This window comes from Acanthaster planci, linkage group LG08 (assembly GCF_054643075.1).
Source record: "Acanthaster planci isolate LZ-2023a linkage group LG08, COTS_SCS, whole genome shotgun sequence".
Taxonomy (NCBI): domain Eukaryota; kingdom Metazoa; phylum Echinodermata; class Asteroidea; order Valvatida; family Acanthasteridae; genus Acanthaster; species Acanthaster planci.
Window position 1 is genome coordinate 14344544 of NC_141784.1, and position 27498 is coordinate 14372041.

General features: G+C 38.9%; 1 protein-coding gene and 1 long non-coding RNA gene across 8 annotated transcripts in view; both read left to right on the forward strand.

Moving 5' to 3' along the window:
• The window catches only part of LOC110977378 (transcription factor 12-like), a 219064-nt gene that overhangs the window by 152352 nt on the left and 39214 nt on the right, over positions 1 to 27498 (forward strand). For all 7 annotated transcript variants that reach the window (XM_022231438.2, XM_022231442.2, XM_022231440.2 and 4 more), the window contains 3 exons: positions 14361 to 14439; positions 25522 to 25589; positions 25809 to 25997. In XM_022231438.2, coding sequence (XP_022087130.1) covers positions 14361 to 14439; positions 25522 to 25589; positions 25809 to 25997 — 336 coding nt within the window. The remainder of the gene's footprint in view (positions 1 to 14360; positions 14440 to 25521; positions 25590 to 25808; positions 25998 to 27498) is intronic.
• LOC147798413 (uncharacterized) lies at positions 1176 to 10371 on the forward strand. Its single transcript, XR_015426107.1, has 2 exons — positions 1176 to 3010; positions 5224 to 10371. It is a non-coding gene; the product is annotated as an uncharacterized LOC147798413 (long non-coding RNA).

Consider the following 27498-nt stretch of genomic DNA (forward strand, 5'->3'; position numbering starts at 1 on the left):
AATTGACCCAAAGCACTGACATTTTTACAATGATGTAAGGAGTGCAGTGTGGTAAACTAACTAAAACAATGACCCCCCCAAAAATATGAGCAATACCTGTGAAAAGTGCAGGTTAAAAAAGCTTTCACAATGTGCATGTGAATTATCATGAAAACATGCCCCAGCAAAAAGTTAATTTGTACATAAAGTCTACTTCTTGTTTTTGTCTAACCCTATTTTAAAGCCCGATCCTAAAATTCTAATCCTGAATTTAAAACCAAGCATAAAATGTAATATGGTAGCTGGTTCTGGCTGTGTCAGCTATACATTGACATAACGTAAGCTTGACGTATGACATCGTAAAAATGGCAAGCAAACTTTACTGATTAAACCTTCTTTACCATTCTCGTTTTTTTAGTGGTAGAAACCAGTGTACCATGTATGCATAATGCAATTCATGTGCTTCCTGACTCTGCATGCGTGCAAGTTACTTCACTCTAAATGGGCAGCATGCGTGACATGAACTTTGCTGAAGTACTACATGAACATGTATTTGCTTGTTCAGTAAATATGGAGAACATTAGTACTTTAGGTATTGTTGCTGAAAAGAAAGTGCATATTGGAATGTTTGATTCTAAAGTGCCAGATCAAGTGGCAGGTATAAGTTCCATTTCTAATCTTATTGCCTACAGCATTCACAAATTCCAAAACAGCCTGAAAAGAAAATATCAGTCTTTGTCATTTTGAATTTGCCACATAATGCAGTGGAACTGGAAGATTTCACGTGTTTTGCATGAACCATGCTACATGGACACATGACTTGATAATAAAGAATATTTATTAAGTAGGAATTTGGAATGTGGTAGGAATTTTCTAGAATCAGAACTTGTAACTAGCTGTGACAGAAAAGACAGCGTGATTAATTTTAAAAGGCTTTTGAAATTAGCTAGATGCAACAAACTAATTCTGAGGAAACAACTGATTGATAAATTAGCAATGGAAAAGAATTGAACATCTTTTGGAATTCACCTATTTAGCCGTGTCCACAATAAGTATGGTTTGATTGAGACTTCAGAAAATGACATATAAAGGGGTAAACAAAATGCAAAACAGTTATCTGTAAATGGACCTCATGTTCAGTTTTTTACAGCAGTGTTGAGCGACTTGAAGCTGATTTCTTGGCACTTGCAGTGTACATGTACTGTATGAGTAGTGGATCTATGCTGAGGCCAAGTAAACCACCTTTGACTGTATGCATTCTGAGTGTTGAGGAAATGAAAACTAAAACAGGCTATGCAGCATAACTGATCATTTTTCTGAAGTAAATTGAATATTGTTTCCTTGGATATGAGTATTCTATTGGACGATTGAATGCTTCTTTACCAAATGATCTTCAAGCAAAAGCATTCACTTGGTCAAATGTTAAACCATAGAGCAAGGTTGACCACAACCCCATATCCTTGTGTAGTGCCATCATGGGCTTCACTTCAGCTACTCACTAAATCAAATCATAGCATCAGCAATAAACTTTGCAGAGTAGTCCATTCCTTTCAGGGGGGGTAGGTATAAAATGTAATGTGATCCTGGTACACAGGAAATGAAGGTTTATTCTGGATGATGAGAAAACCAGGCCTTGCTTGTAACATGATATGCTGACTTTGGCCACCTCCATTTTATACTGGGGATGGTTGCAGTTCATTAACCACAATGCTGCTGCAAGTTGCATGTCTTGTTCCTGTACCCTTTGTTCGTAAGGGTAAATATGCAAGGCGTATCCATGTTTCAGGCACATTGATGTTTCATTTCCTATAGATCACGTTTTACATGCACACACAAATATTTGAAAAGTAAGGTGTAGTTTGTCCATCCCAATGCTGATAATGGGCAGGGCCAATTAGTTGCTTGTGGAAGGGTCATTTTGTTCAGTCTGCAAGGTCACCTTCAGGAAATAAAGTGACTTATTGCTTCCTACAACCATTAGCTCTCCCTCTGGAGTGGTGGTGTTCTCAATGTGATTTTGCATTTATTTTCCCAGTTCCAGAGGTGGTATGTGAAGTCCAGAGAACAGCTTGATTTACAACTAGCCTTAGTCTGGTATATTCCTATACCACTAGGTTGCTCTAGATATTGTTTTTATTTGGTTCCCATAGGTTTTCGGGTACAGCCATGTGACATTACCACAATACTTACTGGTTGGAGCGTGGTAGAAAAACTGGTATCGAGCTCAGAAGTGGTGGTACATGTGCGTTGTCCTGTGTTGTATTGGGAAATACACATTTGTAGTGCATGTACCTTGCAGGGAGACTACATCTGACCTGTGTGGGAGTTGTGGTTTGTTTTAATTGACTGGCATTAAGGAGGAGATAACAGACAGCCACAGAGTGCATGAGGTACTTTCTTTCTGTCCATCTTGCAGTCTCCAGGAGTTTATCATTACAGTGATTACATAATCCCAAGCAGTCCAACTGATCACTTCCAGATTTTAAGGGACTGATTTTGTCTGAGCTGGAGGTCAACCCAGCAATTTTCAACTGTTAGCTGGCTTTATCTCAGCATGAACTCTGCATAGAAAAGGGCATCAAAGCAGCAAGTTCAGTCCACTTGATGAAGACTGCAGTCTGGAAGTGGATGGATGGCTGTATGACTCATCACAGGATTAGTTGAATTGTGTGGTCTACAAGCACAATTGCCAATCATTGATTTTAACATCACTGGGGAGTTTGTTCTGAGATCTCTCTATGCTTTAGTTTTAACAAGTTGAACTTATTCAACTCTGAAAGTAGCAAGGCCTTCCTTGGTACTTGTGGTTCTGAAGTTATTGAGGAATACATTGACTATTGTAAGTTTGTGCACCGTGTTACCTGCTTGGATGTATAGGCCTGCAAATGCCCACATGCAGCAGGCTGAGGGTGGTTACACCGTGCCTGGTATGACTGCATCTGCTGCTGCAGCGGCAGCTTATCAGCATCACCATTCCCATGCACAACCGACAATGTTTGTACCTAGCTTCAGCCATCCAAGATATCCATGGGTAAGATCAGTTCAACAGCTTTTGTTTTTATCCACATAACTTTGATTGTGTTTGCATGTATGTAGACTTTGTTGTAAGTGCTAAGCCATGTAAGCCTGGTCATGCCAAACATAGTTTTTTCCTCTTTTTTGGTTGTGGTATCTTATATGGTCTGAATGTCCAACATGTTCTTGGAATTTTTTAAGCAGTCTGTTAATGTCATGATAAAAGAAAAAAAATTCATTTGTTACAGTTTTGCATAAACAATATTTTTTGTTCCATGAGGTAGAAGGATGAATTTGTCTTTTCTGTAATTGGTTACTAAATCAAAATGCTTTTACATTATCATTTCTCAATTGTTCTCAATTTAAAGGATTTGCCTGAAGATCTTAGTCAGTCATGCTACACCAATTACAGTGTGTGCACTCATCTTTTGCACCAGTTATCGTGTAGAAGACACTAAAGTCTATTAGTTGAGAATATGAACCTTTCTATTTAATCTATAGACAAAAAAAATATACTTTGGGTTTGCATGTTTAAACAAGATGCCAAAATGGGTACCAAAAGCCCATGATGTCAGTTTCTGCATTTGAAAACATTTTGCCAAATTACTGTCAATGCTCTCTCTTTTCCAGTTAAAGAAAGTGTGTTTACTACCCCTGGAAGCATTTTGCTCCATACATATTTTTCAGAACAAGATTGCAGTACTACTTGTGTTTAAGTTCCACCTTAGGGAATTTGCTGAATATCTTTCCCACAGTGCCTGTAGTATCTATTGATCATTATCAGAACTAAGCAAGAGTTGAGAAATGTGACCTGTAAGTTTGTATTTTTACTATCTTTGATTAAACAGGTTCATTTATTGTTTGTCTGTGTACATGCATATACAGTCTTGATAAACAAGTTCACTAGCAACACGCAAACTGACATGTACATGTACATCAAGCTAGAGCAAGTTGAACCATTGGTATACATGCACATACATTGCCACAATGTACACGTACTCACATGTGCGTGGTGCATTTCTCAGACATCACAGTACACAATCCATAGCTCAACCCTTGCCATGTTAATGACAAGGAAAGGTGAAAGGTTATTCAGCTTGTGCAAGCTGACAATGTACATGTGCATGTACTGTATATGGTTTTGGGCCTTTGGTTTTTAAAAGACAGTTGTGTACTTTTTTTTTTACTATTCACTAAGTTGGGAGAGTAGGATGTTGCAGGGCTTTTGCAGAACAGTATTCTGTGATCAGACTGACTTTTTTTTCTAAAGGGGCTGTTGTCTGCTTACCCTCAGGGGTTTGAAAATCTCTTCTTTTAGCAGATTTTGGCTGTTTTGTGGAGTATGCCAAATTACATTTTCCCCTTTTTTGCCACCGACAGCCCGATTTTTCTCCTTTTTCTTCCTTGCGCAAGTGCCGATTTTCTGGTTTTTCTTTTTCTGCTGATGCGATGGCTAGGTTAAATTTTGCATATCCTCATTCCGACACCAAATGTGTGCAAAAACCCAGTACTGGAGCACCAAAACGCACATGACTTTATTTGTTTTTATTTATAGCTCTATGCTGTACAAAATCTGTGCGGGCATTTTTCGGCATGGCTCGGGGCACAAGCCTTGTGTGTAAACAGCATCCTGGGACCATACGGTCATTGTGTTGTGATTGGCTGCCAGTGACACATCAATATTCATATATGTGTCACTGGAAGTTGTTACAGCCGTTCTTGCATCAGCGGAAGTAGTGACTAACAATCTCCATTATAACTCACAGTAGCACACATTTCACTGTAAACTGGCGGCTTGAAAAAAGTTTTAGTAAATTTTTGTGCTCGTCAAGTTACTAATTCAGATACTGATGTCCAGAAGTTGCCCCTGTTTCTCTGGTGTGGAGTACTGCACATACCTATGTGGTGGGGACAAATGGAAGTCAAGAAAGAATACTTGGTTTCGTAAAAGAGACTATCAGGAATAAATTACAGTACAAATGCATTAGAAAACAGGTATTAAGGCATGCTTGTTTAAAACAAGGAAAAAAATTAAATTACAAAGTTGCAGGTCGGGGGGGGGGGGAGGGTTGGGATCTGTGCCAGCAAATCACTTTGTACTGTCACAGTGTTAGGAAGTCATGATGTAAGGGGATGGAGGTTGTTGAATGTTTGGACCCATCAAGAAGGTCTGTGTCCTTGCTCATTTTTCTGAAATGAACCAGGCCCTTTTCCTCTTTTCATACGCAGGATCAGGCCGCAACGAATCACTTGTCCGATAGCCCGAGGCAATCAAATTTTCATTCAAGCAATTAAAATTCTGACTAGCTGTGCCCATTCAGGCAAGTCAAGAAAAGCCTATGTCTTTTCTGTCTTCACAAAACATCTTTCAATAACCATTTCTCACGTTAAAATACTCGTTTTTATATGTTTTCCTACTTACATTTGCAAGGTTTGAAAAGAAACTTCCGTTAATGGCTATTTTTCATTAGTTCCCATGCATGTTTCGCTGTCACAATGGTGAAAACACGTGCAGTAAACTGCGCTGGTTCCCGCCATGCTGTGCCCATGCAAAAGAACGTGTGATGGAAATGTAGCAACCAGAACCAGTCTGTACATGTACTGTACATTCTGGTCGATTACTCTACATGAGCTGTTCGCGTATGCAACCCTAATGCTGCAGGTAAAAAAAAAATCAATGTTTTTCAAGAGATTTTGTGCAAGTTAATTCATATGACTTGGTCTCTTATTTATGTATGTATTTTCTGAGTTCATGAGTTTAATTTGAGGTTGTTTTGCTCGTACTTGAAGCGAGCATGTTTCAACAAATTTCCTGCTGCAGCAGAAGCTTTATCGCCTGCTCGTCTGGATGCATCACACACGCTTACCTCGCGATACATGGACATTGTTGGCCAGTTTGCCATTTCGATTGTCCACTGTAAAAAGTTTTACATAGATTAAGACAGGTGTTCATCACTGTTTGAGATCATTTTGGAAGCTGTCATCCCCATTCATACCATTCAATCAGCATTAAAAAAATTGACCCCCACCCCAAAAAAATTTCTAACCTACTTGACCCTATTTTTGAGAGTCATTTCATCGGAAGCACAATTTTTGGGGGCTAATAAAAGACTGCGTGCATGCAGTAGGCCTAAGTTAAATAACCATAATAATCATGGGCGAGTGTTGATCCAATTTGGGCAAGCAAATTTATGGCATGGCCTGCCCGATCGGGCAAGCTAAAAACTTTTTGAATAAAGTTTGTCACGGCCTGCGCAGGATATTTCTAGGTGGAACTGGGAAGATCACCTCGATATCATGAGGTTCAAGAAACGGAAAATCAAAAATGTGTGGAAACTGGAATTTTAAGGCTAAACAAAGGTACTTTTGTTGAAATGACCAAGACAGATCTCTTAGTACAATGAAACTGTGGGACGTACTTGTTTTTTGCCCTCCCCAAAGCACTGAAGGTAAGGGCGTCCCTGTGCCCAACCCCTCTTAGGTAACCTCACATTTCCATCTGAACCATCCCTACATGTCTGCAAATCTGAAGTTAATTTGGTTTTGAGCAATTGTTGATATTAGTTTTAAATTATTTTGTCGCTGTTGTTGACTTTTGAAGGGTCTCAATGAGGCAATCAATTGGCCTTGGCTTGTGTAGCTGGGAAATTGTGGGCAAGTGGGTTTTTGGCCGGTGAAACCATGGAAGTAGACACCTATTTAACACCAACAAATGCAGGGTAAAGAGATCAAGAAATGTTTGTTCCAGATTTACTCCACTCATCGTGTCTCTGAAAGCATGGCCTTCTTACCATTCTAATTTCCTAAGTAAGCATGTGGGCAAATAAACACCTCAAAATCCTGCTTGTTTCAAGAAATGTTAGGATAAACTAAATTTAAACAAATACACTTCATATAATCAGTCCTTTAACATAAACAAAACTGGTTCTATGTACAATTATAGAGCTAGTGTATCAGACGTACATCACTCTCAAAGAAGGAACGTGAAACAAAGGTTTAATTAAGGTCTAGTTTGATATGTCATTGGAGATTTGCCAGTGTGAAATGGCATTTCCAAGTTGCTGAAGCTACAGGACCTCTGTGGCACTGGTCTGTAACTTTAAGGGTACACCACTGCAGGGATTCAGTTTGTTCTGGCAGCTGGCAAAGGGTCAGCGACCTTCAACAAATCTGCAGGGTACACAGTCCAGGAACTTCAATAGACTGGCTTCCAATTATTTACATGTGCTAGCAGCAAGCACCAAGGAGGTTTGTAGGAATGCCAATATAGTAAGTCACAGTAACTAAATGTGTACAAAAACAGCCACATGACACATCACTGAGTAAAGAGTTCCGAAGTGTAATGTCATTTAAGATCAGAAAGTATAGTGCAAACGAATGGAGTGTGCTGCATTGGTTCTCTTGCTAATGCCTTTTACGCATAATTATTTGTGTGACATATTCACTTCGGTACCCCATAGAGCCAGTCTAGTAAACACACATGTGTGACCATGATGGAGGGATAACGTAAGTACCATATCCATAAAACATCTAAAATCATGCACGAAAAAGGAATACACTTTACAGCTGTGACTAAATGGATGCATTTCTGAAATTGTCATAATTATTTCAACCAAATTCATGTTTACTGCTGTTTAATCCGTAATTCCATTCCTTCATCACACAAAACGGCACTACTGTACCACAATGCATATGGAAATAGCTATGTCATAGCATGTTCAAAGTAAGAAAGGCACTGTATACTGGTTCCCATCATGTTTTGCCATCGGCAGCCATGCTCAGGGACATGGGACACAGTTTAGCCACTCACCAAAAGGAATGCAACCTTGTACCCCACTTATTCCCTCCCAGGCCAGAATGGCAACAAATGAGAAAGGACAGGGGACCACATCCAACCTGGTGTGACACACTGAGAAGTTCAGCTTGTATAGTCCAAAAGCTTAGACAGCAGTGATTGTAGCATCTATCAAAGTACTTTAGCTTTTGCCTGACACTTTACTGAAATATTTTGAAATTCAAAATATGAGTGTGTTCTATTCCTTTTTCGTCTGAAATAAGAATATTGGATATTTATCCCCTCAATGAAAAATTTAGAGTTCTAGGATTGGAATCCTGTCAGGAGTTTCAGGTGCCAAGGACTTAAGGTTGATGACCTTACTTGTCAGGGTTGAGAGTCTTTTCTTCAGTGAGAGTCTTAACAGAACCTGTTTTGTATCCATCATCAAATCCAGTGTGAAATAAATAAAGGGGAAATGTTGGCAGTGGCAAGTAGTAGAGCATTGACTTCAGAGTTTGTCACCATATACACATAGCATCAAGAGGTGCCCAAGAGTCAGCTCTGGTGAAATGTTTACAGTTAGGGCAAATGTGTACTCCACTCCTGTTGCATGAGGGTCGTATATATTCTGCAGTGGTAAACAAAGCTCAGGATTACTGTACCTACATGTCCATAACATAGGAGTATTGTAACAAACCCCTTGTTTGCAGTTTTCATTTATATTGTGAAAATTACATAATACTCAAATAGTAATGAAAAAACCACAAGAGGAGGATTGCACCATTGACATGACTGGTTTTCCTCATCATTACATAAGACATTCTGCATCCATATACATCATAGGTACAGGTACATGTCATTATTTGCCCACTAAATGTATACATGCATTGTTAGACAAAACAGGAGTAATGCTGTGCTTGAAGGCATTTAACAATTTGAATAAAATCTGGTGCACTGAGTTATCTGACTGCACATAAACATAACCATTTGAATTCCCCAGACTAAAAAAAAAAAGACACTGTTGCTATACCGCGTGATTTAGGGAAAGCTTTCGCATAGCGACCATCATCTCTGGAATGAACTGGTTCCTTTCTTATCCATTGAAAACAGTGTATTGTTGCAAGGCATCTCTTATGTAACTAAGCAAAAGCTTGCCCTGAATCACCATGGTATAGCGACAGTGGTTTTTAGGAAGGAGAGTTCAAGTTGTTATGTTCACGTGAATTTAAAGAACTCAGTGTACCAGATTTGGGTCAAAGTTAACTTGCAAAAGGCTTACTGAGTGCTGTTATGTGGGATATAATATTTGAAGACCCAAGGGACTCATCACCACATGATGTTCAAAATGTCATATCCTACATCACAGTAGTCAACCATCGTTTTGTCATATCTTGATTAATGAATTTTTTTTCTGGGGGAAAATAAGGGCAACAAAAGAATCTGAACATTAGCAGTTAGTGGTCCCTACATTATCCTGTACTCTGCAGGGGCTCATGCGTGCATACGCATGATATCTTAAAAAGCTGGTTGATGTGATGTTTAATGATGTGTGTGACATGGAGTTATGTCACCCGTCACATGATTTTTTTTAATTTCTGGGCCAATGAAAAACAAAACTATTCAAGACAGAGGTATGACAAGTTAATTTATTAAGTGCTTTTGTGGTGTATTTATAATAATTTATCTTCCTAATTGTTTTATCTTGACTATTACGTTATTTGTTGAAGTTCATGGTCACATTCACTGGTTGAATGAAGCAATGAAAGTTTCTTCTGAAGAGTTGTTCTTGAACACCAATTCAGTGTCATAGTTAGATATGTTTGACAATTTAACAGTCCTTTTGATGTTACTTTAAAAAAGTACATATTTTTAGCATTTTGTTTTTGCATTGCAACATCTTCAGTTCAATTTGCATTTTTTGTAGATATTTCTTAACCACTTACCGATTTTGCCTGGTGTCATATATGTGAAAAGTACACACATGTCACACACAACTACCAGGCAAAATTCACTAATGTTGAAGTCACAGCTAAATGTGCCGGTAAAACAGCCTTCGAGCTTGTGGCCGTCAAAGCTCCCCTGCGCCATATGTACAATAACCAATGTGGTTTGGTACTCAGACATAAGGGTATTTTACAGTTTGTGTACACATTTTCCTTTGTGTGGAAAGGTGTCCTGCTAAATGTACAGCATGCTTTTATGCATGTGAGTTTGTACATGTTCGTAACAATGGAAAAAATCATTGTACACCACATAGCTGTTTACTATTTACCATTTTTTATAAGCTTTTGTGAAGAGGAAAAAACGAATCCAAGGTAAATTTGCTGACTACTATTCTTGGCCACAAAAAATGGACACTTTTATTTCAAGTAAAAAGTACCTGTCCATCTGGCAATTTGTCCTTAATTTTTACTTGCCTGAAAGAAGAAATTACTTGTCCCGGGCAATCAGACAACTGTTAATGTCGAGGCCTGGCTTACCAGTATATTAAGATAAAAATGTTTAAATGTAGAACTCTCTTTGATGTTTCTTTTTCTTAAACAAGAAAGAAAAAAAAATGAAATTATTCCTTTGACCTCAACAGTATGAAAAGAGACAAATTTTAAGACTAAAGAAACAGCACATAACATCAAAATGAGCAGTATTACACCAAGTACAGACAAAATGGCTGTACTTAGTGTCGGCACTAAGTACTCTCACACACAAATCTCAGTGCACAAATCATATCAAGTAAAGACAGTTTAATTGGCAGGTGATCAAAGGCTTATACAACAATTTGTTTTTAATCCAATTTTTGGATTTACAAACTTCCCTGAATTGTACATTTGGTCAGTCTTAATAAAACAAGTTGTACAACTCCACTGCAGAACAAGCTGTAGGGCATGCATCACACCATGCATTGTGACTCCATACCATATCATCAGTGAAATGCATTCAAAGAAAAGACAATAGAATTTATTTTATTTATTATCATTATATATTTTATTCATTTATTTTTTTAACTTGCTTATAAAAATTGAACGGTCATGCCAAAAAAGGTCAGTTTAGAAACTGGAAGCAGAATTAAATGTTTTGGGCCAATTGTGTATATGTACATGTATTGCTCTACTGCAGTAATGATTTCTAATACTATTTGCCACATTGATCCATGCAGTTGTTTACAATTGACCTAATCTCAACCATTGTTTTGGATTTGAAAATCTGACAATTCTTATTAGGGCCACTGATTTTCCATAATCAGATCAAAATAAGCAGATAAATCCAAGTTTTCTGAATGTGAATATCACAGAAACTTAACCCATTGAATAACGAGGTCTGAGGACATTTTTGTTAGTAAGCAGCCTTAGGCTGATTAACCCCAACCCTTACAGATCCTTCAAACTTTGCTGGGCCATTTTCAAAGATTGGAGGGTTTTTGGTGAGGAAGACCCACATTGCATTATATGTTGGATGCCCCTTGAAAGTATAAGTAAAGAATATGTGCCACTCAGGTTCCTTCACAGGATTTGGAGGATTCAACAGTGTTGCGTCTGGAGCAGGCTTTCATCTAGGACTGGAATATCTGCCTTTCTAACCAAGGTTAAAATAACTGCTTGCAGTCGAGTCGGTTTTTGAAACTGACACCCCTGGGTGCCATTTGAAGCCATAATTTCTGTTGCATCCAGTATTTTGGAAGGAAATGTGAAAATTTGTTCATGAGTATTACATACTGACATTTAAGTGAAAAATAGAGATTAGTAAATGTTGAACAAAAACTCCATGTAAAAAATTGGTTTTGCCTGTCTTCGGGACAGGTGGAGAGGTGAAAAGATGAGACACTTTGTGGAGACAGCAACAAGGGCACATCATGACTATTAGTTTTGTACCATATAAGAAATTTTATGTGGTTTGTGTGAATGAAAAGCGAGTTAAAACTCTTGAGGAATAGAATATACATTCATGTGTTAGGAAACTAGTGTAGTATACCTCAGGTCATCACCACTTTTATTTACTTTTGCGTGGGAGAAATTGCAATTGTATGTACATGTACAGAGCAGTGTTTCTAGTTTCCTTGAGGAAAACAGCAAGGATTATCATTGAGGGCATTGAACGCATGAGTAAATTGAAAGAAGTGGACCATACAAGACCCCCATCTTGCCTGCATTTAAGCTCACACTGATTTTGTTAGTGGGTGGGTATATAGGTGAGAATTTTGAATGCCTGACATCTGGAACAGGCAAGAGTAGAAATTAGGACCCAGTGGGTGTCTCTTGCCCATGTTGATATCTGACTTTGTCAGTTATTCCATACATGTAAATATGTTTATGCACATAGAGGATGCGTGTATTATAATTTGCATGTACATTGTATGCATGATCTATTCCTAATTGTGACTGTTATGTCTTAAAACAGTTTTTTCTTGCAACCAGCGGCTTCAAAAAGAAAATCCTCCTGTAATTTTTTATTTTTTCCCCTGCAATTTATTTACTTACTTTTTGGGGGGGGTAATATGCCATGATTAGTGGAGTCCACTTAAGCTGTATTAGCTTCGCATGTACACATATGCATTTTACAGATTCAGAAACATGGAGTAAAGATTACAGAAAAATGTTTAATTTCCTTTAACATATTTATCGTTTTTGTACAGCTTTCTGTGAAACGTAGTCACCTTTAGTTCTTTCCAATACTTCCATTGGTTTCAATGAAAATGTTCATTTTACAAATTAAAGTTCTGTTCCTCTCATCAAATACATTGGGTACAACTTTGAGTGAATATTACTGAATGAAAGTGGTTAAATTGCAGGAAAAAACACTACAATGGTGAAGTAACATACTCTTCTGGAAAAGGTTTTTATAACAGACTAATGCACATGTCCAAAGTTTGAGTCAGACAGACCTGATTTGAGTAACATATCCTGACATTTCTTTGTCCACTTTTCAATCCAGAATTAACTAGGATGTGCATCACTTTACTCATGTTTACTTACACGTAACTGTTCTACAGATCTTCAGTTTGTAGTAAAATCAGTTGTTTTCCCGAACTCTTTTTTTCATTTTGCTTAAAGGTGCACTTTGTCCTGGAATCACCAAAAATTTGTTTCAGAGTGTTTACTTTGCATATTTCAAAGGTGTTGGTGAAAGAAAACCAACTTTGTGTCTTAGAATTCAGACAAATGATGAATGAAAAGTATTTGACACTGCAACTACATGTATTTTGGTGTATGCATATTGATGCTGTTTCCATCAGCCAATGCAACCCATCAAAATATGGGTATGGCCACCCTCACTATTAACTTGGACCAGTTGCAGTTTGTCTGGTTGTCTTCTCATCAGTATTCTGCTCCTTACTTTTTCAACCAGCACTTTCTCCTTTCTACTGTTGATTGGTGTGGTCTTGCTCTTTTGTTTATTCTTTGTCTTTGACTTGGAGTACTAGGAATTACCTTTGCTACCAATGTACCATAATGTACATGTTTAATTCAACAGTGTCAAAAAATGTGTTTCATTTGCACCATGGATGCTAAATACTAGACCGGTTTGGATCCAGGGCCAGTAAGCTTAGTAAATACACTGTCCCTTTCAGCTGTGGTGCTGTGTGACCTGGGTGACAGAGGTTTCTCATTTCCCCACTTGTAAGCACAATGGAAGAAAATCAGAACTGCAGTTGTTAAATACAGCTGTGCTAGGTGATTTTAGTGCATTCATTCAGTAAAGACCTGAAAGTAAGTGACAAGCAAACGTGTGTGGATTTGTTTCAAGGAAATGTGATTGAAGTTAAGAATATTGCTCTTAGAGATCAGTTTACAGGAATCAAAATTTTGACACTCAAGTTCCTTCCTTTGACAATCACAAAAACAGCACATTTTGAGGATGTGGTTTCGAAATTGTATTCTATTTTTAATTTATCCTTATGTGACCTAGTTTGAAACAGTCTCGAGCATGAGTAAGGATTTTCACACTTTACCTTGTAAATCTAACAAAGATTCTTTGAAGTGACATACACTATAACTGAAGAATCTTACTTTTAAACTTAAGTACATGAAACATACATTTTAGACTTTAGTTGGTAAAATGTAAAAGAATTCTTTGGTGCAGGCATGAAGTATCAGTGTGTGCAGTCTAGCCATGGATGATTCATGAAGGCACTTGACAGTACATGAACTCTGAACAAATCAATTTTATCAAGATGAATGGCAAAGAGTTGCTTTTCGTCTTAGCAATAATTTCCTCTATTATAGGCGTAGGAAATGATGGAACTTGATAATTTATAGGTCAAGCAGTCAGAGGTAATGACAATGAGTATTCACAGCCACACTGACCCCAGATACCCTGTTAAGAGTGTTACACTTAGCTGTATTAATGCTTCAGTAGGAAATGATGTGGATTACAAGTAGACAGCCATGACAGTTGTGATGAAGTGACTTTGATATGAAAAGATCAATCTTTCTTAGCCTCAATTGAGGTAACTTACAAAATAAGTAGAGGTTTGTCTACATCTTGTTTTTAGTAAGACTTCCCAATTGATTGTAAGAACAATTCTGAACATACTGATTTAAATGGAAATGTTAATGGTTACCGTTGTTTTTGATGACCATTTGTTTCTTTGCAGATATACCCAACTGATCACACCAGTAGCAGTTTTCCTTCTAATCCATCAACACCTGTGGGCTCACCCCCTCCCATGTCAGGCAAGTAGACAAAAATACACAGTTACCGTTTTACTGTGGTATTATATTTTATCCAAAGTGGATACATCACCTCCTTTCAATTTTTCAACAAAGACCAGATCAGTGACTAAGAAAAATTTGGGTATTTGAAAAAGGAAATGAAATGTCGAAGTAGGGTGATCATGGTTGTCGGTGACCTGACCAGTAGAGTCCAAAATTGCAATGATGTGCTGACTTGTGATATTGTGAGGATAATCTGACTTGGCAGATCCAGGAACAAATTGCAGAAGCCAAGCCAGACTGGGGAAAAGAAGCAAACTAATTAGATTTCCTTTGGAAGGAAACGGAAAACGGAGATGCATAAAAACCAACAAGGGTGGGGTCTGTCAAGTTGGGATTGAGTAGAGTGCAGCCAGAGGGCATTGTATTCCAGCACAGACACTCTGTTTAATTGCTTCATGATTCCACCTACAAGATATGTCCTGTCTAGAAAAAGGTCATGGCCAAGTAGGCTCCAGAAAGACACTAATGTTACTAGTATACATATATGTTGTACAGTTGCCAAGTAATTGTCTGTCACTCCCATTTTACTTGGGGCAGGTATAAAACTTCCAAGGTTCCCCTCCATATGTCCACAGCTGTATGTATGTCAGATGCTCTTTCTTTCCACTAGGTGCATGTATGATGTACATGATGTACTGTCTAGTCATCCCATAGAGCTAAGATGATTGTACAAATTGTTGTAGATACATTATTGCAACTATAATTATAGGAAGAGGATTATTTTTGAAAGATTGGTCAGTTTATATCCCCTGTACGAGTATTTCCCTGCATGAAAAGTGAAAGAATATTGGGGGGGGGATATAGCTTAATGCCAGACATCCATGTATTGCATTATGCCCTGTCTTGGTTAAGAAAAATTGCTTATTTTCTGGTTCTTTCATCTTTATGCTACAAATTGCTTATGACCAGCATTGCAGTATTGGTAATAGGGGTTGGGTTTGGAAATCAGTCGGAATAGACAACATAAGCTGTGTTCACATCTGACTTTCCCTGTCATGCCCTCATGGAAACTTACAATGATTCCCTGTTAAGATTCCTTTATGTTAAACTTCTGTGGACTTACATGTAGACTTTCCTCCTGTACTGTTTCTTCACAGGAGCAGAAATTAAACTGTCAGTGCATGAGAGCTGAATGTGCCTCAAAACCATATCTTTGCACACTAATACTTAATACTAATACTTAAACTAATATGCTGTTTGAGTGGTTACATTTTGCGATTAAAATTTCCTCTACTTTCTGGTTCGACTGGACAAATGCAGTCATATTTCTCATTGTTTCAATTAAATGCGCTATTATATTCATATGACAGAAGACAAAAACTGCCTAGATGGAAATGTGCCTAGCAAAATGTGCATGGTTGAAATGTGCATGAGCAGTTGCAATGTCTGTACATATATGTATGTGTTGGTATATGCACAAATGGGTCAAGAAATCATTATTCACACGTGCCATTTTACATTGCACTTGGGTAAGTTTTGTAGCATGGTACTGTTTCTATGGGATTAATCAGGTGTTCTGTAAAATCACTACAGCTCTGCAGAATGTTTGCCAACCCACTTTCAGCCTCTCAAAGTCCCATGATTACAATATGCATGTTGTAAAACTCACAGGGACATCAGTTCCTAGGCTTTTCATTTTCAGTTTTATCCCAAAAATACGCCTGCATGCAATACATGGAATTTGTATATTACATTTACCCTGGCCCAGCTACAGCTACGGTCAGTGGCAGAGGACATTTTGCAGTAGATGCAACCAGAGTCTCACACAAGCAAAGTTACAGGGTGCCCAATATTACTGCTTTGTCCACAAACTAGCCCCGATACAGTGGCATCAGACAATATCAGAGATGCTTCTCAATACCAGAGTGTGATTTTCAATCAGACAGTAAAAAAAACCCTTACCAACCCTGAACATAAGTTCTATAAAATACCCTTGGTTTTTAGCCCTTTCCTGATGGGGGGTGTGATATGGACATGAATGTAGCCTTGTGAGGATTTAAAAATGGGTGTTTCTTTTGGCTTCTAAATTCCTTGACATGCGGACAGAAAAACCAGACAAAGAGTCAGCAATTATACATGTTACATTACACATGTGCACGAATGCAAATGCAGACTCACTCTGTGAGCAAACATTCAAGATTCCCAAGGTCTCCCTTTCTGGCTCGTCTACTGGCAGATGCATGAAAGGTACTTGCTTTGATAAATTTCTGGACAGTTTTGTAACCGTTGAAACCTCTCAGCACTGAAGACATCTTGAATCCAAGAATCAAGATTGTTGAGTTTTGGAAGTTTTCTGAGTGCCCATTAAACTGCACTTTATTCACTTTACTTTAATCTTAAAAATTTTTTTAGAAATGCCTGAGTAATTTACTTTGGAACTTAGAGAATCATTATTCACACTACAAATTACCCCAGTCTGGATGTTGCTCTTTAATAAGAATAAAATGTTTTACAGGATTTTATAGATCCTTGGAAGCCGTTAGTTTGCTGTCTTTTCTCAGTCCTAAGTCCAAAATGCTAATTACAGGTGAAATAGTGTGAAATGGCCAGTAAGTTGCTGCCATATGCAGTGGTGGTAGCAGGTGAGAGCTTTGGCCTGTTGTTATTCCCATGGGCCATGTGCAGTAGGCTGGTGGAACTACCAGCTGGCCCACATGTATCATTCACCACTGCCAACAGTTGCTGGCTTAAAGACTGGTGTACTGACAGACTGATCTGTCACCAGTATGTTTAAAGGGCTGGCAAATAGAAAGTTAATGGAGGTTCATGAATCAAAAAAAATGAAACCAAAATAGTTGTTAGAAATGGTACTGAATTGATGATGAATACATAAATATAGGTTTCAGACTATTTTTATGTTTCAACTAATTTCAAGACGTGGATTGAAAAATCTCCCTTAAAAGCCTCTAAGATTTGACTAAGAATACACCTTTCTGGTTATAAAACCAGCTGAACTGCTAAACATTGATAATGAATTAAATAGAAACCCTGGAGTATCTAAAGTTAATTCATTTGTAGACAGTTATTTTATATTAATCCTGATGAATCAATATATACCTCAAAAATTATTCATATGCAAAGCATAGCAGTCACACCAATATTTCGAAGACTCTTTCTTATCTAATAGCCCGTAACTGCGATGAGTTGTTAAGCTGCTAAATGTAGACTATATATGAACAAACCCGTTATATATAATTATATATGAATATATGTGTATGTTTTGCTAATCATCCGGGGAAATTTGTCCTTTGTCTTTTTTGGTTTTTTTTTGCTGTATGATTTCGATGATGATAGAAAAGATTTTGTATTGATACAGCTTTTCCTTAGGTCACACTCATGCAGTGACAGATACTAATTACTGTTGAAGATTTGTCTGAAATAACAAGCATTGTGCCTTGTGTATGTGCAGTGTTTTAGGCCAGTTAGACAAATCTTTTGTCATTATTATCATTTCACTCTACAGTCCGTTGATGAGCGTTAGTTATCTCAACTTACAGTCAACCCAAAAGTCAGACTGGTTTTTTACACTCTATTGCAAATGTGACTTTATGGGATATGTCAACATTTTGATTCCCAAATGTAATTTTTTGTTCAAATACACACAAGATGTCAATGTACAAGCTGATAACACTTGATGTAAAAAAATATGGTTTGCCCCTTTATTCTCCAGGAAATAGGGGCCTATTGCATGAAACAGTTTCAACAAACAATGTAAAATGGAGTCTTTATTTGAATACATGTAGTTCAAAGATTTACATGATGAAACTGTAAAGAAAACAAAACATATTGGAGGAGTCTACTTGAAAGTGACATCAGTGACCATGGTCACATAACATTTTAGTCAGAATGAGTGTTTCCCAGAGGATCTTTAATCTGTGTAGTTGATCTGAACCCAACCTGGTCATGAATCATCATTAATCTTCTTTGTAAATAAGCTTTCTTTAGAATCAAAAACTGCACCTTGCAATTTTCCTGATTAGAAAATTACATGTTCATGTAGCTTCCCTAGTGGATCCTTTACTCATCAACTGTGGTCCTTGATGAGAGTTTTGAATAGTTTAATGCCCAGTAAAGTTCAGGACCAAAACTTTTTTGGAGTCTCAAAGAGAGATCTATACATGAAAAAAAAGTTTAAAAACAATTTGAAATTTAAAATATCAGATTTAAATTTTAAAATCTGTTTTACTTTATAGTATTTTTTTAAATCGTTATTTTTCACAACCCTGCTAGTGAGCCATGACATTGCTCTCATATTAATAGGATTCAGGTTTTTTTCTCTCATGTCCTAGTATTTCCTTCATTGTCAACATAGTCATTATACTTCTGGGGGTCTGCAGAGAACTTGAGTTTCATATTTTTTTCTGGGATGTTAAAAATATGCTTGATTACTTTTCCATTTATCACAGACGTGAAATACATTAAAATCATAAAATGTATGTAGGACATTCTGCCATTTTCAAAATAAACTTAACTTAAAAATTTGAAGTGAAGAATCTGTAAGTTCCAATTACTTTTTAAATTTATCAACCAGTTCACATGAGTCATTTAGTTCCTTAATGGAAATCCACATGCAGTGCTTTTGGAGAGAAATTAACAACCCAAGCTAATATCTCAATTCAATAATTTTAATCTTTTAAACTGAAGTAAACAGCTATTCTGTTCCTGAAACAGTAATAGTTCTTGACACACTTGTAGTCACTGTATGGTTATATGTACATGTACATTCTACCAAATCAATCTCAATTGAGTCAGCATTTACCGTTGTTATTTGCCAGTCTTCAGGTGAAATCCTATTTGTCCTTTCATACTGTCTGGTGCAAATGTTCACTTATCTTCAGTCAAATCTGCCATGGGGATCTGTTTTGCAAAACTTGGTTGTTTGTGAATGTGATGCTGTACCTTTGACATTGATATAATAAAGTGATTGATTTATCCAGCATACACACCATCAGCATAGAATGTAAGATTTTGCCAACACCCTTGTAACATTGTGAGAGATCCAGTTGTATCCAGTCTGTAGACTGCTTGGGCATCTACTCATGGCTCCATATGCACTTTTGCCAAACTGTTCCAAGGTCAAGAATGGAAGTAATGACTTTCCATTCTGTTTTAACCACAGACCGAACTGTGGCCATTAATAGAGTGCTGTCCCCAACACAGCTGGTTTGTAGATTGGATTCTTGTTTTTTCAAGGGTTTAGCTGCATGGGCAATTGATGGCCACATAAGCGTGGAATGATCACCTGGAATTGGTGTGTGTAATCTGACATAGGAACCAGATGAGGATTCAGTATGCTGAAAGGGCTATGCCTTCAGACTGGAGACATACAACATACAACCCCCAATAATTGGTTTAGCTTTTAGTACAGTACAGCATAACCATAATCAAATTGAATTTCTTGCTTCATCAACAGCAAAGTAATTATCTGCTTACCTTGAACTAGTCTTATTACAGTGAACTTTTGTTTCATTATGAAGTGCTTGGACAGGCATTTGTGCAGTTGGGAAGAAACATGGTATACTTGAAATCATCCTCCAAAAGAAGTTAGGTTTTGCATTGTCAGTGGAGACACTAAAAATTGTAGGGATCAACTGATGTAGGTTTTAACTGCTGATCCAATGTCCAATGTTTGCTTGGAACATCAGCCAATGTCAAATCCAATCCGATGTTTTTACCTACAGTAACTGAAAATGCAACCTAAACAGGATCTAGGCCTTCTCATAACAACACAAAACCAGTTTACTCCCTTAAAATTTAAAATGTCAGTTTACACGTTACCAGTAACAGGATAAGTTTTTTGCCTTTACTGTCACAGAGTTGAGAGAATTGTGTACATCACATTGCCACTCACATGATACCAATAGTTCTCTGTTGTATTCAAACCCAACGCACGCAGTGCATACATGTGCAGTACATGCAGAATATACACACAGCACCTCGGGCTGAATCACGGCTAGCTTTCAGTCAAGGCACGTCAGGCATCGGTGCACCGCGCTTGGCTCATCAATCACATTGGTGTCTTCGTCGTGCCAATGGCAGAGGTGCGCGTCGTGTGTCCAGGTAGCAACCCATGCCTTGAGTAAAGTCACAGGCTACCCTCAGACTGGTCACACAGCACCTTGTGGTGCCTCACGTGGTGTAGTTCCCTGGCTCTTTTGATGGCGATTAATGGAAACAGTAAACATGTACACTGACTGCCCCTAACGTCTGCAGTCCACGTGTTGAGTTGTTGCGGCACGAATCGCGAAGATGTAATTTTCGAGGATACTTCACGTGGGCTACCTGGAGGTAGTGCGGCGATTTGTTCCACAGACCCGCTTTCCTAGTATATATAGGGTCATCAGGCAACCCCGGGTTTGTTGGGTTCCATGAGGTTGTGTGGTGATTCATTCAGCAGCCCCCCCTCCCCCGACCAACAGAATCAGTCTGCAGATTGATCTAATGGTGGTGTATGCTGTACTTGAGATTTCCATGCTAATTCCCAGACTTTCAGTAAAGACTCTACCCTTAGTTCCCTCTGTCTACCACTGGGGATCAAAGTCATTGTCTAGTCCAAGGTCAAGTGAATCAAAACAACACGCAAGCTTGGTCTTTGTAATCCGCCCCCTTCGGATCCAATTCACCAGTCCCGACTGGATGAATGCTGTGCTCAGCCTCCTAGGTCCACACATCACATGAACTTAGGCTCCTTTTGGCCTTTTCGTCTGCCCAGTCACCTGACGAACCATGGCTGTTCCTCCACCTCCTAGTCAGCCAAGCCACCTCAGAAGAGCAATAAAGTGAGATAAACCAGCCCATGTTACCCCCCCCCCATTCCCTGCTGGGCCTCTTCCATAGACCGGAAGGACGCATACCTCCATATAACGATTCATCCACAGAGCTACGAATACCTGTGCTTCCTGTACAGTAGGAACCTGTTTGAATTCACTGCTCTCCCCTTACGGCCTCTCCACCTCACCAAGGGTCTTTACGAAAGTGGCAAAGATTGTCACTGTCACAGAGTTTTTCAAAAGCAGGATGTCATGCTCTTCCAGTATTTTAACGGCTGGCTGATCATCGGCATATCAGTAAACAACCTGTGTCTAGCTCCGTCTTTTGGGGTTGATGGCCAGCATGGTGGACCACATCCCACCCTGCAGGCTCAATATGCTGCCATCGCAACTTCATCTCCTGGCCTTTTACCTCCCAAAATGGGACTCAATCAACTAAATAACTGACTTCATTTGTCCCCATTTCCAGTGCTGGCTGGCGAGGGGAACCACTCTTCCAGAGTCTCCTTCCCCAGAGCGAGCCCAGATGTGGTCATAACTACAGATGCCTCCCACCTATGCTGGGAAGCCTCCCTACCCCCCCTTCAATTATCAGGAACTTGGGACCTCTAACTGCAGGGGAGTCACATCAACATCCTGCAACTCCAGGCAGTTTTCAATGCCCTTAAGTCCCTTCATTCGAGCGTCACAGGCAGACACAGTCTCATATGCTTGGACAACTCCACTGTAGTGTCATACATCAACTGTTGGGGGAGGGGGCACACATTCTCCCTGTCTCTGCCTCCTGACCAGACAGGTACTCCTTTGGACCAGAACCTTGACTTTGACCTCCAGGCAGCCCACATTCCCGGTATCAACAACTCTATCGTGGACACCCTCTCCCGAGTCAAAATGCACCCAATTGCATGGACCCTTCTCTCCAGCGTTGTTGGGCATATTTTCACCGAAGTGAAAAAAAACAAACATCGATCTGTTCACTTCAGTAGAGAATGTGAAGCAGTTGGTGTTCTGCACCAGATTCTATCACCTGCAAGCCTTGGCAACAAATGCTCTCCAAATCAACTGGGAAGAGAAGCTGGCCTACGCATTGCCCCCAATATCATTCATACCGACAGTTCTCTCCAAGATCAAATGAGAATAGTGCCAAGTGCTTCTTATTGCCCCAGTCTGACACACCAGCCCTAGTTGCATCAAATAACCAGACTGATCGTCTGAATGCCAATTGTCCTTCCCATCAGACCGGATCTGCTTCACCAACCGAAGTACATTGTTCTTTATCATCATCCGGCGTCTCTACATCTGACCTACTGGCCATTGTCAAAACGATCCTTTCGCTCAGCAGGACTTTCTGAGGAAGCTGCTGAGATAGCCTCAAAGAGCCGATGCCAAACTACACGCAACATCTATGATCCCAGACTACAGCATTTTACTTCATGGTGTGCGGAGCGAAATCTTGCTCCAGCCGAAGTTTCTTGTGACTATAAGTGGCAGACTTCTTCGTGCATCAGTTAAGTCATGTTTACAGGTCTTTACCATTCGGCCATCACAGCCATACATGATGGTTTCCCTGGTGGTTCGACTGTGTCCAACAACAATGCCTTTAGACACCTCCTCCAGGGAATGTTCCGTGAGTGTCTAAGACTACTATCCACTTGAGACTTGTCAGCGGATCTTCAACTTCTGACCGGTCCCCCCTTAGAGCCACTCAGTGAAGCACTACTGCTCATCTTGATGGTGAAGCTGGCCTTTCTGCTGGCAGTTACTACCTCACAATGAGGCAGCGAACTCAAAGCCTTATCCATCGCTGATGGCCACATCTGATGGGAACGTCCGCCTCATCCCAACGTTGGGTTTCCTCACCAAGAATCAGTCAACCTCTTTTTACCCTCCTGATATATTTGTGCCGGACATTACCAAACACACTGGGACCCCAGATGACAAAACCTAGTGCCTGGTGTGAACTCTTGAAGTGGTACCTGGCCAGTACTAAACAACTTAAGGTGCAACATCGCAGCTATTCGTCACAGTGATAAAACAACACCAAGCTGAGAACAGAGACACTATAGCCAGATGAGCAGTTTTTGCCATCAAGTTTGCTAACATGGACTGGCCGAAATGCCTTGTCAGGGCTGTATCACTCTTAATAGAGGAGAGTGATTTCCTCTGTTGTACCCATAAAAATCTTATCTGTAATGTGAGGAATATATCATGCCTTATTAGCCATTTTACATGTCCAGAAAGGACACATATTGTCATTGTCATTGCTCCAGCCCTCTCAAAGTGTTGTGGATTTCTCTTCATTTCCAAATCTCGATCACATGCATGCTTAGTTAAACATCAATTTGTGTTATTCATCTCTTAGTATTGTTCTGGAGGGGATGATCAGTCTCCTTGGTAGTGTACCCTCCTCTACCTGAATATGCCACCAGCTTCGGTCAAGAATAATCTCTTGACCCTTTCATGTAAGCACTGAAAGCAGGTCCCTTGCGATTCATCGCATATATCAGGCTTCGTAGAGATCATTAAATTCCTTAACATTCTCTAAATTTTATTGTGGTCATGAAATTCCTGGAAAAGTCATTAAATGTTGTAGAAAAGTGAATAAAGTCATGAAAAGTCACTGAATTTTCTTCTTTTACATTTTGTATGTTATAATTGTATTGTGTTTTCAAGACAGGTTTAAGTTTTTTTTTAGGTGTGCTGATCTGCGAATCTTCGACAGTTGTTACTGTTTTCTCACGTCAAAGGAGAATTGCACATAATGATTATGAAAGTTATTAAAAAATCTTTGAAAATGGACCATAAAAGTCATTAAAAACCTTTGAATTTGGACGGGTCTTGACACTATCAACCCTGTATATGTCGCCCTTACAGATAAATACTGTCGGGTGGTAGTGTATCCCTGTCACAAAATCACAAGGGTCCTAAGTGATTGTCACATGGATCCAGACCTCCTCCAAAATTTCGCGAGAATGCAAAATCTGTGTGGTTATCAACAGGATTGATCATGTGCATGTAAGGCACGTAATTTTCACAAGGATAGTGTGCGTTGAAGCCCATTATGCGCATGCTCACCTTTGCTGTTGCAATCATTCAAAATGGCAATTCATAAGTATACTGCCCATTAGTGAAAGTTTTGTCGCCATCTGTTGCCATGCATGCATTAGTACAGTGTTTTTATATTCAAGGGGCGGGAATGAGATCTGTGAATTTCGGGTCTTATCCTTGGGAGTCATGCATGCCAGAAACAAACTGGACTTCACATTCCATTTTAAAAAAATTCTTTAATGTCTTGGTCAACAAAGAAGAAATAATTCTTCACAGTATTTTCAGTGATCGAGTTTGGTATCTTCTGTCTACAAATTGGATGGCTGTATGGGTCATCCTATGAATTCGGGTCTAATTTTTTTTGTGTCCCTGTCACACCTGACAAAGCTTTGCAAGTTTAGAACATAGTTTTTAATTTGTATGAGTGATTGAGTAATGCAAAATAACTGTCAAACAAATAAATGCAGCTTAAAGTAAATTTCAATGACAGGTCAAGTGTAATAGCAGGGACACCGAAAATGTCACACTTGTGAACCCCAAATTCACAGAATTGACCCTATCTTAATAAAGTGCCACTCTGGTAACAAAACTGCTACCAACTGGAAGTGAGAATCATCCTGCTGATATATCTACTCGTGGGTCCAATGAATGGAATGGCCCGGAATTGTCACAAAATTAAGGAGACAGACAGATGCATAGCCAGAGAAGCCTCCATCAGGCAAATAATGTTTTGCCGTTGGCAAATTCATGCATAAATGTTCATGGGAACTTGCCAAAAGCATGCCTATATACGGCAGGAAGATTACCGGTATCTTATCATTCCACTTGTCAACGAATATCGCAGTACCAGTGATACACATGTAAATGCTGCAAAATGAGGGATGTTCCCTAAATGTGCTGCGTTGTACCACCTGAAAACTTGCGATGAAATCGCAGGTGACCCTTGCAGCAGACACTCAGCGCCAAATGTGTGCTTCCGTCGTTCATGTGAAAGGGCCTCAAGATGAAATTTTTAACAGCAACCTTCTGAAAAGTATAAGATCAGGAAAACAAAAAATTACTATAATGCATTTCCTTTGTTTGTTGGTAACTTTGTATTCTCTTTAGAAAGTGAAATATCACATTACACACATTCAAGTTTGGATGTGTTCCAGCAGGTTTAAAGTAATCAAGTAAATTTACAGTTGATGTAATAATTTGAATTTTTTTCTGAATTATACAGGACCATGGCCAAGATCAAGCACTCAGGCATCACCGGGGCCTTATCACGAGAGTCATCTTCATTCATTGGTATAAGTCTATATTATTTCAACAGTTCTGTTACTGTAGTTTTGGCATGTTTATACACTAACTTTTTTACCTTCGGAAGATCACTGCTAGAATATTGCTATTCATGTTTATTCATTGCAATTACTAAAAATTGTGCACCTCAGGATTTGGCCTGCCATAATATATTTTATTTGGTTACCAAATTGTTGCTTATATATTTGTTTTCATTTACGTGTATAGCAAAGTCGTATGGAAGAGAGACTTGATGATGCAATTAATGTCCTACAGAGACATGCTGAAGGAGCTCTTCAGGCCATGCCAAATCACCCAGCAGGCATGGTACCACCTCCAGCGCATACAGGTGCTGCTGCAGCTATCAGTGTAGGCCCGTCATTTGCTCCACCAGGCCAGTATATAGATCCACACATGGTAAGATTTCTTGACAACTTGTATGCTCACGCACAGGGGGAACATGTAATGATTATGTAAAACTTGAAGTAGTACCAAGAAGGTATCATCTGTTTTTTCCCCTGAAGTTGGGAGTTTTACAGATTTAAGGAATATTGCGTTGTTTTAAAATATTCATTCTCTTGAGAAACAAAATGATGAATTCTTTACTACAGTAGATAAGTAAAGCATGGAAATGCACACAGTCACACCCTGCCAAGCTTTTGCCTTAGAGCGTGAGTTTTCAACCTAACTCTACACTTCTTGTAATCATACAGTTTATCACTTGTTTTTCATTGTTTACATGTGCTACCAGACAAACACAAGTACAATTTGAACTTGAATGACATCTCTAAAAGTGTAAACGTGAATGCCAGTGTTTGCCATAATGCACTGAGAAAACGGACTTCACCGTGGTCACCCATGGTGGTATACTACATTTATGTTGTGGATCACTTCTGTAAAGTACCTGGTTAACAAGAGGTTGTTTATTATTTCAAACTATGATGTAAACAAAAACACTGCATTAATAAATATTCTTGACTCGGATGATGGACATGTTCTGTTAAATGGGGGTACCTGTTTTGCAAACTTAGTTGTCACGGTGAGTAACTTTGGATGCCAAAGTGGAAATGTAGCATTTAAGGTAATTTGCTTGGTAAGGAACATTCTGTCAGAATGGAGAAAACCTGGCCACTCTTGGGACCCTGTCAGCTTCTATTAATAAGCACCAAACACAAGTTACATCCTCCCCTTTTCATAACTCCTTTCAAAGTTGATTTCCTCTGTGGAAAATAGAAACTGCAGTCTGTAAACAATTGCCAGGTTCTGTCAAGCTTTTGCAGAGTTGACAATCCTCAAGAGTATTTGACATGCCTGGTTTAGGGAAGAGAAAGAATTGAATTATTGGCGAGGTCTCAAGACACTTAACAAGGGGAAGTGTGAGGGAGGAGTTAGGAACGCTGTAGGTGAGGGAGAGAGGTTAACCCAAGGAACTGACCACTAAATGCAAATGCTTAAATGAAAGAACTCTACGCCATCACAGCAGTGGTCAGTTTTACTAACTTGGCCTGCATGTAAGGCAAAGAACATTGCTAACTGACTGGAAGATAAGTTATCTTGTTTAAGCTCAGGGGAGGTTTCTTCACTCATTGTGTGTTGTTTATTTTCCTGCTCAGCTCTGATCATAGACCTTGGTAATAAGTAAACTGATAAAAACATCACAAATGATGTCTTTTACTTAAACTCTTTGTTCATTTGTTTTTCTTTATATCATCTCTTACCATAACTATTGATAGATTTTGTTTGGTAAATAACTGTATAATATACTATAGAGGCACGTCATCATGTTTAAATATCAAAATGAATAGTCAAGATTACACTCATGAATCTACCATATGGTCAGTGTGCTGCACCAGACCTAGACAACCTGCTTATTAATACTTGCAACTCTAATAACAGCTTCTGAAGTAGTCAGATATTT